The 15,551-nt window shown below is 36.9% G+C and overlaps 1 protein-coding gene across 1 annotated transcript in view; it reads right to left on the reverse strand.

Moving 5' to 3' along the window:
- Positions 1-5,722, reverse strand: part of LOC131064779 (small RNA-binding protein 11, chloroplastic) — a 37,237-nt gene extending 31,515 nt beyond the window's left edge. Inside the window, exon 1 of the mRNA XM_057999046.2 lies at positions 5,391-5,722. Coding sequence (XP_057855029.1) covers positions 5,391-5,526 — 136 coding nt within the window. The 5' untranslated portion in view covers positions 5,527-5,722. The remainder of the gene's footprint in view (positions 1-5,390) is intronic.
- Between the last annotated feature and the right edge of the window lie 9,829 nt (positions 5,723-15,551).

Below are 15,551 nucleotides of genomic sequence, written 5' to 3' on the forward strand. Positions count from 1 at the left end.
GCGCAACTGAACTGTGCATCTGAGACAAATCATGTACATGAGAACCTGAAATGAGACTACCAACGATGCACACCATGTACATGAGAGAACCTGAAATGAGACTACCAACGATGCACACCATGTACATGCAATGAAACCTACCAGGGAACACCAACCGGAACTCGGATGCACACAAAGGATACCTCAACATACTCGCCAGTGTCCCACATAGTATACCTGGATTCCAAATCCAAGGTAGAAATCTGCCATGTAAACCTCCCTCAGACTTTCGCTGCTCAACACTGATCGCCACTTCACCATGTGAGATGTGGTGAAGCCAACCCATGCGACCTATCCAAACTGCAACACTAACTATGTCATCACCTGGTTCCCAGTGCAATCTATACACACATCCATCTGTACTGTGAAGATAGGAGTACCTAGAAACATCTGCTACGCAACATCTCTCCACAACCTCTGCTAAACCCTCATGGATGTGATATCCAACTAAACCATCATGCCCATTGTCACCATAGTCTCTCTGAAGCCATGTATCCAAAGATAGCCTCTGTGTCATAGGAGTAACAATCTCCACCGGATACACATCAGCATGATGGGAAACTGAACACTACTCGAGCAAGTAGCCACCAACAATCAACTGAGTCGAGTACTTGCAATTGCTAGTTCCATCTACTGAAAATGGTAACTCTCCATCCCACAAGGGATGATATAACCCCTGAGCCAATCCACACCTACGCATCATCAGGTCATCCACGTGTGTATCAAAAGGAAAATGATGAGCGTTCATCACTGTAAAGTTGCAACAAAACGCTCCAACCTCGATCAAGGGCTCATCTCTAACAATATTGGAATCAAGAGACGACTCCAACATCTGATCCTTAATAGCTACTTGGGTAGGGGCTCTGGTAACCTTCTCTGCAAACCCAATCACAAAACCTCTATCAGAAAGCATTGTAGTCATAGTATCTACAATTACTCCCACACCACGCCTGATGGCGAGAGAACCTCAAATGAGAGTATCCTTGGTGGCTCCAAATGGACCCTCTCGAAACTCAGGACTCTCAAGAAGGTACTCAACAAATGAATCTGTGCAGTAAAAACAATATAAGGTTGAGTCAACCTTATCCTCTAAGACCTGCAGCTAATCACTCTGACTCTAAGGAACAACAAGATGGCATCCAAAATCAGCTGCATGGGATGAAGTAACAGATTTGCTTCCAGGAGAGGGAAACAAATCTACATGAGAGCCATACTCCCAACCAGATGACACTATGCAAGTTCCATGTGAAGTGGATGGAGTAACGTCGTGTACTAACACACAACTCTCTGGACAGTCCACCACTGCCACACAAGAGCTATCAACAATCTGACCTGTATCATTTGTCATAGCACTAACCTTGGGAGAACCTGATGCAACAAGTGGTTCTCTGCTACTCTCAACCCAAATACTCATCCCAGCTAAGTCACTTGTACCTGCATTAGTGACGGATGTAACCACATCCTCAACACACCCATCACTACAACCCGTGGGTGTAAACTTATCACCAAGTGCTGCTATAGGAAACTCAACTGTATCCACAGATGGTGAAGACTGTGCTAAACTCAACACCATGGTAAGTTCCTCAACCTGTGACTGTGACTCACAAAGGGCTGATTGAGTGCTCTCCAACGAGTCCATAGTCACCTCAAGCTCATGGGTGAGCTCATCAACCTCCTCCTCCTTTCCCTTCAGTGCATCGTAGCAAGTGCAATCCCACTCGAGAAGATAATCCCTATCAGCAAGTAACTGCAAGTAATTCTGTTTCATTATCCCAATAGCTGCTCGAAGTGCATGGAACTCTGCTAGGGAAAGGCTACTATCACCGTGCTCTTATGTCTGAGAAGTACTCCAACCAAAGGTCACCAACATCTGTCGAGCGACATCAAAATGCTCCAAAGCTGTAGCAATCATATCATCATTAACCTTCAACTGCCCAGCCAAATGATGATACCCCTGTGACTCATTCTTTCCACCCAAATCTGCATTATGGTATGAAGTTGAATCAACATCACTCACCTCATGATCAACAACATCATGTGTGCAATCAATTGTGCACACATCAATATCTAAGGTACTACTGCTATGTACCTCGTAGGATGGCTCAACTGGCAAGGTAGAAGTTGTTGTTATAACAATATCTTCACACACTTCCACTTCCAATGTAACTACATAGCCATCCAACTCATGACTCTGGGATCCTATGCCAACACATGAATCTTCAAACTTGTTTTCTAAGGTGTGATCTGAAAAATCAGACTCAAAATGACATGAATCCACGTCACACATTACACCATTAGTACCCAAATCTCGAGTACCTTCATGCGGCAACTTAATAGAAGCATCTTGCACATGTGTAGTCACTGTTCTCTCATGCTGATACAAAATTTCATCGCTGCTATCATGTAGATCAAAACTCTTATGAGCCAAAATTCCCATGCAATCCTCATTCTTGACACTTGTATCACGAGTGTCAATACTCAAGGTCACTCCCACAACACTTTCTAAACTTTCCATGACTTTCAAATCATCATTACGCTCAAGTGCAAGGCTGCTGTCATGAAAATCAGACTTGTTATCATGACTGATAACAACTTCTTGAGTGCCAATAATCACCACATTCTCTTCAAGTTTCACCTTCTTATCCTTAAAAATAGATGTCATATACCGAGCAATTCTATCAAGTTTTGCAGGGTGTGAAATCAATTCATCTAGCTTCTTTTGGTTTTGTTTGAACTTCTCCAATGAGGAATACACTTGCTTCATATTCTGGTCCCACTGATTCTGGGTACTTCAAGTAACCATGATTAACTAGCTGAATCAATCTACCCAACAGATTGGCAGGAAACCGTTCTGATACCACTGTACTATCCCTTGGCTAATCTGACCCTATTTCGCTTATTCGAACCCCAAGGAATATTGTCAAACACTTGGCATACAATCTTTGAAGCCGCTGTAGTGAATTCTTTATTTGTCTTCTTTGGGTTTGTAGGCTGCAAATGAAGTTATGGAAAGCTTCTAACAATGCAAAGTTGTTATAGAAATGATATGCTAGCTGTTTTAGACCTTACACACACATGGAATGACTGAAATTAACTAGTACAGCTAGTAGACATTAAGAAAAACACTTGTCATGCATCCCAAAGTACACCCACAGCCATTAGGCATTTAAGAAAACAGTTGGCATGAAAGCTAAGTGGCTGATCAATGTTGAATGTCACCTGGAATATCAATCGACCCCAATCTGTAGGTGATGAAGGCGGCTACACGGGTTTGCAGAATGTAGAAGAAGCAGCCAAAGACTCCTTATTCAATCTTCATCATAAATCTGAACAAACATCTCTAATTTGGTCTCCACAAAGACCACAAAATTGGCAAGGCATTGTAGCACGGCACTGTAGCAGCAAATAAACCCTCTGTATGATGTTCTCAGTCTGCCATATACATATGCCCTCAGCTATGCCAATAAATCTGAAAATAAATCTCCAATCAGCACAATGTCAACTTCTAGATGAAGCCAACCCTAGGAGCAACTTCAGATGAATATCTCACACCCCCAGATTACTGATGCAATGAAGTCTTCATGTTCTCCAATGCCGATACTCTGAACAAGCTGCAGAAACCCCAACTTCTTCTCCAAAGCCAAGAGACAAGTCTTCTCATCAAAAATAACAATGATCAATCCCCCTTCTCTTCTTTTCAAAACCCTTATATATATTTCCCATGAAGGTTCAATTTTCTCCAATAAGGCATTAAATCAATTAATGATATTAAATGACATTTAATGATATAATATTTTCACTTTGTCATTTAATATTTCACCTTGGTAAAAGAGCCACGATTAATTAATTAAATGGTCCCCTTTAATGATACTTGGACCCTTACTTAAGTTATAATATAAAATTATATTATAACTTAATAATATAAGGTCAAAACATTAATGTTTATTTAGTTTTCTCCATTAATACTCAACATTTTTTAACGTCATCTGAGCTGGGAGCTGACATGATGAAGCTGCATATGACCATACCCCTTTACTAAAAATAGAAGGGGTCCATCTCTAACATCTCAAACTTACTATAAATAGTAAGTATAGCAAATGAAGTCCAAATGATACCAAACAAAAGCCAGATCGAAACACACTGAACTCTGGAGACGATACAAGCCTCGGGAGACCCTCTATCCATACTCATTAGCCTACGAGGGTCAGAATGATAGGCTAATCACCCAAAAACCATGTCTGCTAAAATGGGGACATTACAGAGTTTGAGCCAAAATATGAAAAAATGGACAAGTTTGAGTTGCAACAGACCTGTTTTGAATAAGAAAGTGCAAAAAGAAGTGAAAAAAATTTTAAAACCCCATTTTTAAAGCTGTTGGACATCCCAGTTGATAACGAGAGTCCCATGTTAAGACTCGTGAGTCTGAGTCTAGAACTCACGCAAGTCTCATGCCAGGACTTGGCGAGTTTTGGCCAAGACTCTCAAGGACTTGACTCGCAAGTCCATGGCGAGTCGAGTCGGTGAGCCTTAGGACTCGCGAGTCTTTGCCAAAACTTACCAAGTCCAAAAACTATGCTTTAATCAATTTAGTATTTAGAATACTTAGTATCTAATATAATGTGAACAGTTATTTATATGAAGAACTCTCAATTACATTTTAAAATAAAAAATGCAAATTGCTAACCAATAACAAAAACAGCTAATCCATTGGGCGGTGCGGGAACTAAAATGACCCAGGTCCTCGCCTGAATCCATTCACAAACTTCGTGGTGGTCATTTACTTTTGGTTATATGGTTTAATTAAATTATTGACCTTATATCAGAATTTTATTGCTTTGATCTATTTAGACAGACTAAATATCTAATTTAATATCAACTAAAAATTGTTTATATGAAAAGCTCTTGTCTACAATCTAATAATTCAACCTGACATCCTCATAATAGATTATGTAATATAATCTAAAACATCTTGAAAAGCTTTTTACACAATTCTTTCCCTTGTTGCACCAAATAAACATACTTTAATAGATCCTACACTCTGCTTTGACCTAGAGGACTTTAATCTCATCTCATGGATCAGACGTGCAGATATGTATCCATTTTTGCCAATTGAAATAAACATCCTTCTACTTTTACAATTTGAATTAACTAACTTATCAAGATTTCAATAGAAATTAGTTTCAGCAATTAAAAACATTTTAGACACTATTCCTAGGCTAAGATATATATAAAGTTCTAAAATTAACCAAAATGTATGTATTGGCAGTAAGTTCCGTATCATCAAATAGAGAATGACTTATGAAAAATGCTGATTTGGAAAGCGTATTAATTGGGGAATAGTTACACCATACCTCCGACGAAGAGTTTTGTAGTTATTCCTCTTGTATGGCTTGGATAGTGAGAATAGAGGGCGTCATCCTTTGCTACCAACACACGCCATGCTGCACTGCTTTTCAGAAAACGTCCAATCCCTGCGACCATAGCCATCTTAAACCCTAACCCCCAATCAGTTAGTCGTCATTACCCTTATGCTTTCAGCTCCACAAATTCTCTGGAGTTGGAAGTACAAATCCATAATACGACTTGAGGGGAATACGTTTGTGGGTTATTTCCAGGGTTTTATATAAAATTAAGCACTTCAGGACTCAAGAGGCTGTTTCGTTCGACATCCGGCTCCAAAGGGTTGTATGGTTTTTAATTTTTTAACATTTAATTAGTGGAAGCATAGTTTAGATGATTTTAAAATTTTAACATAATTAATGTTTACTATTCTGAATGATCATGATTATTGATGTACTTAATATTCTTTATTTTTTTTATTTTGTGAGTTTGGCAACATTAAATTTTAAATATTTGTCATATTTACCATGTTTTTAAAAATTGAAAAAAATAAACATTTGTTGAAATTACTAATTGTTATAAAAAAATGAACTTTAATTTTAAATTTTTTAAAACAAATTAGCATTTTGAATTAATATTTATGATTTTTTCTATTCTGAGACATATATATTACCATGTCGATATTTAGATAGCTATATGTAAAGTACATGGAGAGATTTCTATAATTGAAACCTAACTTTTATTCAAATGTAATTGTTATTGAATTATTAACCTAAAGGCATTGTCCATTTGTATCTAAACTAAGTGTCCTATACCCAAATACTTCCAAATTAATACGTGGAAAACTCATATTCAATCACCAAAATTAACCCTTACCCTAGTTGTAACCTAACTATAAGCCTAATAATAATTGTAATTGAAACTTATATGTAACTCGAGTTGAATCATCACTTTGTGTAAACTCTAACCCTGATTGCACCCTATCCATAATTAAACCTTAACCCTCACCCCCACCATAATTAAACCCTCACTAATATATAACTCTCAATTGAATCCTAATCCTAGGTTGATGCTAACATTATTTGATCCTCAATCCTATACCTAAACCTAAGCTTAATCCTAAAACCAACTCTAAGCATAACATAATTTGAACCTTAAGTAAACACTAATGTGATTCTGGTCTTAATTTTAATTAAACTCCAACCTTAACTCTAAACCTAATTAAATCTTGACCTTAAATAACCCTAATCCTAAACTATATAGTAATTGAATCATAATTGTAATTAAACTAGAACATTAATTAAACTTTAAGCCTAAGCCTAGGCCCAACCCTAAAAATAACCCTATTTGAATCATATAACTAACCCTAATTGAAATGTAACCCTAACCCTAACCCTAAACCATACCATAATTGAACAATAACCCTATGTAAATCCTAACCATAACCATAAATATAATTGTACCCTAAACCTAACCCTAGAATAGTAATCCTAATTGAATAATATAACTAACCCTAAATGAACCCTAACCACAATCCTAATTGAAACCTAACTGTAATGATACCCAAACATTCATTTTCACACATATAGTCCTAAACCTCAAAATTCAAAAAAAAAATACAAAATTTTCCCACTCCAAATTTTTATCATTAATGTTATTTGAATTAAAACATTTTAAATCTTGCTCCCCAATTCATTATAAACTCGTGAATATTTGATTTAAAATTTTACATTTAAATTATAATTGAATCAATTTAATATGAATTAAGATTAATAATTATTGTAATGTTATCTTCTTTGCATTTGTTTTTTTAAGAACATCCAAAAGACACCTAATTCATTTTAATATTTTAAAAAAAAAAATATTATGTCTATTTGCATAGAATTAATTAAGATTTTTTTATAATTTGTTTATATGAAAATAAATATAATTAAAACATCGAATTAGCCATAAGATCTGTTATTGGTCAAGACCGGCTTCTTGCTAATCTTTTTGCATTTTATACTGAAATTTATTCTCGATTCCCATCAATCTACGTGGATATTATGCTTCATTACGAGATGGTGTGGGGCCTTGCTAATGTCTATTTGCAACCTTTTATGTTCACTATGTCCGACTTGGAAATTGCTTTTGATAACTACTACTTGGCAGTTGGAGAGGAATCCATTGTTGGGTTCATGAATTTGATGGATTTGGTGTCAAATGCCAACTATCCAAGCCTCCTCTTCATTGTTTGTGCAGGCATTATCTATGATGAATTTGCAGAGTCGATATCGATGTTAGAAAGGATGAATGATAGAGTCCATCCTCGAGTTTTATCTGATGTCTTGGATTGTTTTTCTACCCTACTTATGTGTTTTGTTTCGACATCCAATGCATCTGCATGATGACCCTTTGTTGATTCCTCCTTTGTAGATGGTTCCGCCTAAGAAAGGCCCTAGCCAAATGGTGCTTTAAGGTGCTCCTCTTCTAGAAATTTTTAATGTAATTTGGTATATAGCTCTTGAAAATTAGCTCTAATACTGATCCATATGTATAGTTGGGGGATAGAATGGTGGGTTCTTTTTGTTTATGGATTTGTTGGCAACTCTCAATTAGGTTGTTGGCACTAGCCACTTTTATCTAAAATAAAAAAGAAATTAGAAACAATATATATTAAAAAAGGAAAATTAAAAAGAAATTAATGACAAATAAAAAATCAAAAGTTCTTCTTTCAGTTCAAATTGAAGCAAACAACACAATTCTTTAGCATGATTTGGATTGGATTCGAAGATGTATACAATACTCACTAAGCCAACATAAATAATTTCCTATGCAATGGATCTCCCTGCAATGACTTCATTACCTTATGACATTGTAAATGAGAGTGCTATTCAAATTATAGTGTCACATGTTTGTGACCTCAATACAACTATAAACATAGTATGATATGATGAGAAGTAATGTGACTTGTCACTCTAATCTGCTAGGTTGCATTATTATAGTCAAGACATAGAAAAAGGTGATATAAGAATCTATAGATGGTTATGAAGAATACATAAAATTGAATGTGTGTGTGTGCGCGCGCACAACTTCTAGGCATGAATGTAGTTTAAATACTATAGTGCATTGGTTAGAGTGAGTATTTACTTATATATTTAATGGATTTAGTCATGACCATTTCATGTGTGTGAGTCATAGGGCATCCACATACATGTGACAATGAGTGGCACTTATTTGGTTTTCTTTCAAAGCTTTTTGCATTTGCATAGATCTAACAATTGAGACACAAAGAACCAAAATATTTTATTGGCTCTAATTATTATTGTGCTAATTAATATCAACATCATACAAACAACATTGCTACATTCTATTTACATGACATCAATAATCGGTTCATCTTTGAAGATAGTGAAAAGATACAAATGCATATAAAAAAAAAGGGTGCCAAATATCATTGATAAAGATGTAATCAATTATTCAATAGAAAATTGTAAAGCATGCAAATATTTTAAATAAATAAAAGCTACCAAGGTAAATAAGTCTCATGTTGGTATAACTATTTTGATGGCAGCAACTACATATGCTTTCTTACATTTTCTTATATTTATTTTTTAAATTATATTGTATGTCAATAAATATGTTCTCACCCCCTTGTTTATGGGGTCAAACAAGATGATATGTCTTCAAATGTGCAAAAGGATATCAAGTGGAATCCACTTGACAAAGGATAGGTAAAGGTTATTTTTTATGAGGCGACTTGGAGCAACCCAGGGCCTACCAAATTTGGACGTGTAGTGAGAAATCATGAGGGACGGGTATTATGACTAGTCAGAGCTAGATTGGGGATCGCAACTAACAATGAAGCAGAGTTCCACACAACCTAATTAGGCCTACAAGTAGGCAGATTTATACAATGTGATAAAATTCACCTTAAGGGCAATTCCCAAATTGTGGTAAATTCTATTTGCATGGGGTGTGTTGGAATCCAAGAACAATGAGAGGGGGGGTGAATCAGTGTTCTACCAGAATGATCAATTTTAACCTTATTAAAACATGCATTCACCAACCGGTAAACCGGTACATATAAGATTGAAAGAAGTAAAGAAATCAATAAGCCAATCACACAAATGAATACCATAACATAGATAATTATACGTGGAAAACCTCAAAGAGGAAAAACCACGATGGGATTTGTGACCCACAATATCAATCCACTGGCCATATGAAGAGATGTTACAAAATATGGGGGCTTGCACCTACAGGAAGGCTTACAGCCTAGAGCACACTGCTCATCACAAAAGAGTCTCACTAACTACAGTTACTTTGAATAATAAAACATAAAACTGAACTCATTTAATGCATCTGATATGCTTGATAGAGTTCTAATTCAAGCTCTGGTTGTTCTAGTTCTGATACCCTAAACCCATATCGGAATAACCTCTTACATAATCAACATTCCTCGCATTACAATTATCTCTCTCTCACTCATATTACATTACATCATACATATATATTCCAAAATGATCTAATCAACTAACCTATATACCTAGAGGTTTGAATCGACTTCTTGCTCAGATTGGAAGAAAAAAAATGAAGTATGGGAGATTCTTCAAGAAGGAGGTTTGAATGTTTTTATGGAAAGGCTTTGTGGCAAAGACCCTATTGTCACTAAGCATTTCATAAAAAACTAGAAGAGTGGTAAGATTCTTGTTGGCACCCAGATGATGCAAGTGGATGAGGATGTCATTACGGAAGCTACGGGTATGGTGAAAGAAGGTATGAAATTTTATAGAGATCAAAGTGTTTCTGACAAGGCTGCAGATAGGTTTCCTGTCACGGATGGTGAAAAAAGGAAATTGGTGAAGGCAGATAATCCCTACTATTCCCCTAAGTGTATTTGCAAGTCGTGGAGGTTTGTGTTGTTTGCCACCATCAGTTACATTACTCTGGACGAGAGATTCACAAGGGCTTATGGGCATCACTTTGTGTTGCTCAACCACTTTCGCCATGGTGATAAGGTTAGTCTACCTTACTATCTTTCTTGCTCTATGGATCATACTATTCGTGAAATGCAGAAAGATTCTCAAAGAGATCACGCCCTTCACCAGGGTTTAATGGTTTTAGTTTACAAGATGTTGAAAGGGAAAATTATTGAGAACCCCATTAGTAAAGGCAAACAAATTAGGGATGATGATAGTGAAAGTGAGGATAGTGGGTCAATCTCTATTCTGAAACTGAGGGTGAGTCTGAAGATTTTAGCAACAAGGGGAAGACCAAGGTAAAGAGCAAGGGGACTGCTATAGACTCTGATCTTTCGGACTCTGAGGAGGAGTCTTTTGATGATAAAATCATAAAAAGTAAGAAGAGAAAGGGAATGGGTAAGCAAACCCAAAGGATCAAGAAGACCAGTAAGGGGATAAATAAGGTGAAAAGGAATATTATTATTCCTTTTGATGAGGATTCTGAGGCTGAAAAAACGGATAAGAACAAGGGTAAGGAGGAAGATGAAATGTTGGATGTTGACCATGGGGAGAACCTGGAAACACAAAGAATGCAGAATGAGGGTCAAGAGACCAACATGGGCAATCAAAATGTCTGCCAAGGTGCCATAGGTAATGATAGCATCAAGGGTTTCTGTGAGGTCATTAGCAAAATGGCGAAAGAGATTGGTGATTTGAAGACTGATCTCAATATGATCAAAAGGGCAACCATGGGTGAGAAGCCTCTCTCTATGAGTCAAAGAATTAATGGTTGTTATTAAGAAGGTTGAGGCTATTGAAGAAATAGTTAGTAAAATTCTGGAAACGGAAAAGAAGGTGAAGGAGCTGGATGGAATCAGAGATGATAAAGGTCTGGAAATTAACTTGGACAACCTAGTCAATAGAGTGGATAAGATGGAGCTTACTGTGAACAGATCCTTAAGGTCATTGTCAACCATATTAACATGCTGATAAATAAATTTGAACAAATTAAAGGCAAGGAAGATGAGAAGGTTCAGACAGAGAAGACGGGTCATGAAAAAAGAACAAGGGCCAACACCCAGAAGCAGGTGGGCATCAAGGAAAAAGAGCTCAATGATATGAAGAACTCTATGGTCAATATGAAGTAGATGGTGGTTCATGTGGAATAACTCATAAGAAACATCTAGTTGTCCTTGTCTTTGTGTTGTCTTGGTGTTGTCTTTGTGTTGTCCTTAGGCTGTCTTGTGATGTTCTCTTTGTCTTGTGATCCCTTATTCTTTTTCTGGGATCTAATCTTTGTATGGGTGTCCAGGCACTGTTATTTCTTGCTAATTTAATGCTTTATCTTTCTCCTGATATGTAATCAAGGTCCTAGGTTCCTTCCAAAAACTTGTTTTTTATTAATCAAAACTAACCTATATACCTTTATAATCCTTCATGCCTTATGTTGGCTTACATAGATAATTGCAAAATGAATATACAAGTCGACTCAATTACATATATACATAAATATCAAAATTAATTGTCAATAGTCGGATCTCCCAAATGATGTTGGCCTCCTATACCGGTATCCTAATGAAGTCATGCCGATCTCCAATGTCGATACCCATAGAATTCCTCCTACCGATGAAGATACTTGCTGGTGCCGGTGAAGTGTCTGCTAGTAAACAACCAAACCAAAATATGAAATTCGAAACATGTTGCCATCAATGACAACATATTGAAACTGATCAAATGAGTGTCAATTGCCAACAATCTCCCCCTTTGGCATTGATGGCAACACTCAAGTGAAAAATGATAATGGTTTCCATTTGTCGGTTTCACCCTGAGACTGTTCCCCCCGAGTTGAATATCCATCAGTGATCATGACCTAAACAAAATACTCCATACCTCCCGATGTCAAGAATATATTTTTCACCTATACCTCCCCCTTTGACATCAATGCCAAAAAAATACCAAAAACTGGGACGAAGAATGAAAGATTGTACAAAGAATGTCCCAAAACACCTTACCGGAGCTGAATATATTTGAAAATTTCCGGATAGGCTTTCTCCAAAAGCTCTAGATAGGTATCCCAACCTGATTTGAGTATTCCAGAAATATATACAAGTCCATTAATCATGTGAGCATATGACTCTTTATCCTTAAGTTCTGTCAGTGTGGGTTTACCAACCATATCAATACACTCCTTATGTACACTCAAAGAGTCCAATCAGGGACTCACCAATCCTCTCAGACCTCTAGCTCTTCTTATAATTTTGTCTTTACCCCTCTCAAGAGCTAAAACTTGAGCTTCCAATACCAAAATCTGATCATCAATAGATGTAGTCAAAGAGTTTGATCCATCAAAAGAATTAACTATACCTACAATCTTCTCCTGAGTATCCTTAATCCTTTTATCTAAATCTATTGTAAGTAAACTTGTGTTGAAACACACTCTATATATATTTGTGCATTGCCTTAAGGCATTATCAATCAACTTCAACTTATCATTAATCTCCTTCTTCTCCGACTCAATCATCTGATCAAATGTTGTTCTCTTGGTTTGTGTAAACCTCTCCAGTGCCTGTCGAATAGATATTTGTTGTAAATATTGAAAGTCCTAAAAAATTTGCTTTGTGATTGTTTTAAGCTTTTCGGATGGGCTTGCTCTGTCAAAATGGCACTCTGAGACAAGTCTATGCAAAATTGGGATTGATTGATCAATAACTCCTTTGTCGACAGATCCTTCCTTCATCATCTTTTGTGCAACCATCATCATGAGCTCAGTAGAACTCATCTTGGTTATGTTTTTCTTCTCTATCTGCGAGGTGTCAATTGACAATGATGTTCTCGCTACCAATTCCTTGTCACATTCCTCTTTCTTCTCCTCTGATAGTTTATTAACTTTTATAACTTCCTCTTTTGCACTGGTGGCTTCGCCACTTGGTGCAGTATCAGTTACTGTTGGTTCCTCCTTATGAACTGTGACCTCAACCTGTACATTCTGATCCGGAGGACTATAGTCCTCAACATTTGTAACCTGTACATTCTGTGAATCTACCGGTATCTCTATATTTGTTGGTACCACTTCTCTGTCCTGTACATTAGATTCTATCAGGGGTTCTATATATAATATCTTAATATGCTTTAAAATTGCAGATGAGGTACCCATTATACCTTTGCCTTTCCCTTCAACCGGGATGTCTGTAGTGTTTGTTTTAACTTTCAGTGAGATGTAAAAACCAGGGTTTTTAGCAAAGAATTGAACCCATGCCTTGTGGGTCTTAGTGATTATCTCATTAACCCTTCCTAACATAAGACTAACTATCATGTGCTTGTTGTGAAAGATTTTCCTGTCTGCAACCTCAAGTGTCATATCCAACTCCTTTGGAGTAATGGATCCACAGGTAGTTAACAACTCTTGAATCTTTATCCGCTTGTCCTCCTCCATAGCTGATAATCTTCTAGCATTTAAATTGTCATATAGCTATGCCGGTATTTTCTTCTCAATTTCCAACAAAGATTTCTTATATATATCCAAATATAATAAAACTACTTCCTCGACTTCTCTTTGCTCATCATCATCTAAATGCTCATAATAAAATTGTACATTTTTCAACATACCATCCTTAGTAATTTCATCTACCAATTCTGCACAAGTCTTGGGTGGAATAATAGTTACATTATCGGTGACAATTGCAAGATCTATGTCATCCATCTTCTTCCTTCTTCTAGTATCAGATGGAGCAGAAGGTGTTTCCTTTGGAGCTCTTTTCTTTTTCAGTACCTTGATTGTAACCTTCCTTACCAGTTTCTTTCTTGCTTCCTCCTTAGTCTCCTCACCTTTCTTCCTTAATACCCTCTTGAATGCTAAGGGTGTGTCATCTTCAGTTCCAGAGTCTAATGGAATAGACTCAATAAAAACTTCAGGCTATTTCCTCTTCCTTCCTTTTTCCAGAACAACATCCATTAATGCCTTGATATCCTGAGATACTTGTTCAACAAATTTGCTTGCCTTGCCTTGCTATTTCTCCCTCTTCTTTCGGGGTTTGACTACTTCTATCAAGGTTTCATCCTTTTTAACCATGAAGCATATCTCGATTGAGTATTTCTCAACAATTTGCTTTGGAACCCTCTCTCTAGATTTCATAGCCTTATGGAATGCCTTGAATTAACCCCATACCTTATCATCTCGTTGACTACCCAATGTAGCAATATATTATTTCAGTTGTCTTCCTACCGGGATATCAAATGTCCATTGTCTCTTCCCAAAACCGAGAGTTTCATTAATGAAAAATAGCATCAAACAGACAATAAGAATTCCATACTGGAATGTCCCCTTCTTCTCTCCTTTGATCTTCCCTAGGTTAATTAACAACTCATCTAACATCCATCCATAGAGATCTAACTTTTCATTATCCCTCATGATCTTATGTGCAACATAAATGCAAGAGCTATAAATAGAGTTAAGATGATTGGATTGAGTTACCTTGTATCCAATAATCATGCTATTGAATCTAATGTATTTGTTTGTGATGGTGCTAACCCTCATTGATTGCCGGTCCGAAGTTGCGCCGGTGAGTTTGTTAACTAGATCATTAGAAATCTTCTTCTCCAGACGCTGACCAATCTACGACAAACTGGTGATGGCCCTAATGGCCTCCTTTGAGATCTTATAATGCTTGTCCAACTAGATGAATTCACCATGCACTCTGCTCAAAACATATCTGACAATCTCACCCTCAAATTCAAGAATATCCATAATGTCGGTAAACCCTAGATCCTCAATGTTCTTGTACTTGAGCTTGATCTTTCCGGAGTCTCCCATCAACTCGCTCATATACATGCTCTTAATATCACTGGTACCCAAATCCTCAATGTGGCAGTGAATGTATGCTCTGACATCTTCCACATATACAACTCCTTCCGGGACACGGGAAAAAGCGCCAACCCAATCATCCAAGGTGGCAATATGCGGACATTGTTTGAAAATCAGCCTAGGATGGTCCTTAACCTCAACAACAATAGGATTTGCAATAAAAGTAGGTGTTGAGGATGATCCCGCTTCCATGATGAAAGATAATATCGATAAGTACCCAAGAAATAGTTGCGATGAAACCCTAAAGAACTCTTCTGATCGCTAGTGAAATCACTAAAGAAGATATCGGATCACACTAAACCGCCTTAGACTCACTCTTAATCGCTCTTAATTGATTTGAATGCAAGGTGATCAGAAATGAAGTGGAT

This window comes from Cryptomeria japonica, chromosome 11 (assembly GCF_030272615.1).
Source record: "Cryptomeria japonica chromosome 11, Sugi_1.0, whole genome shotgun sequence".
Lineage (NCBI taxonomy): Eukaryota > Viridiplantae > Streptophyta > Pinopsida > Cupressales > Cupressaceae > Cryptomeria > Cryptomeria japonica.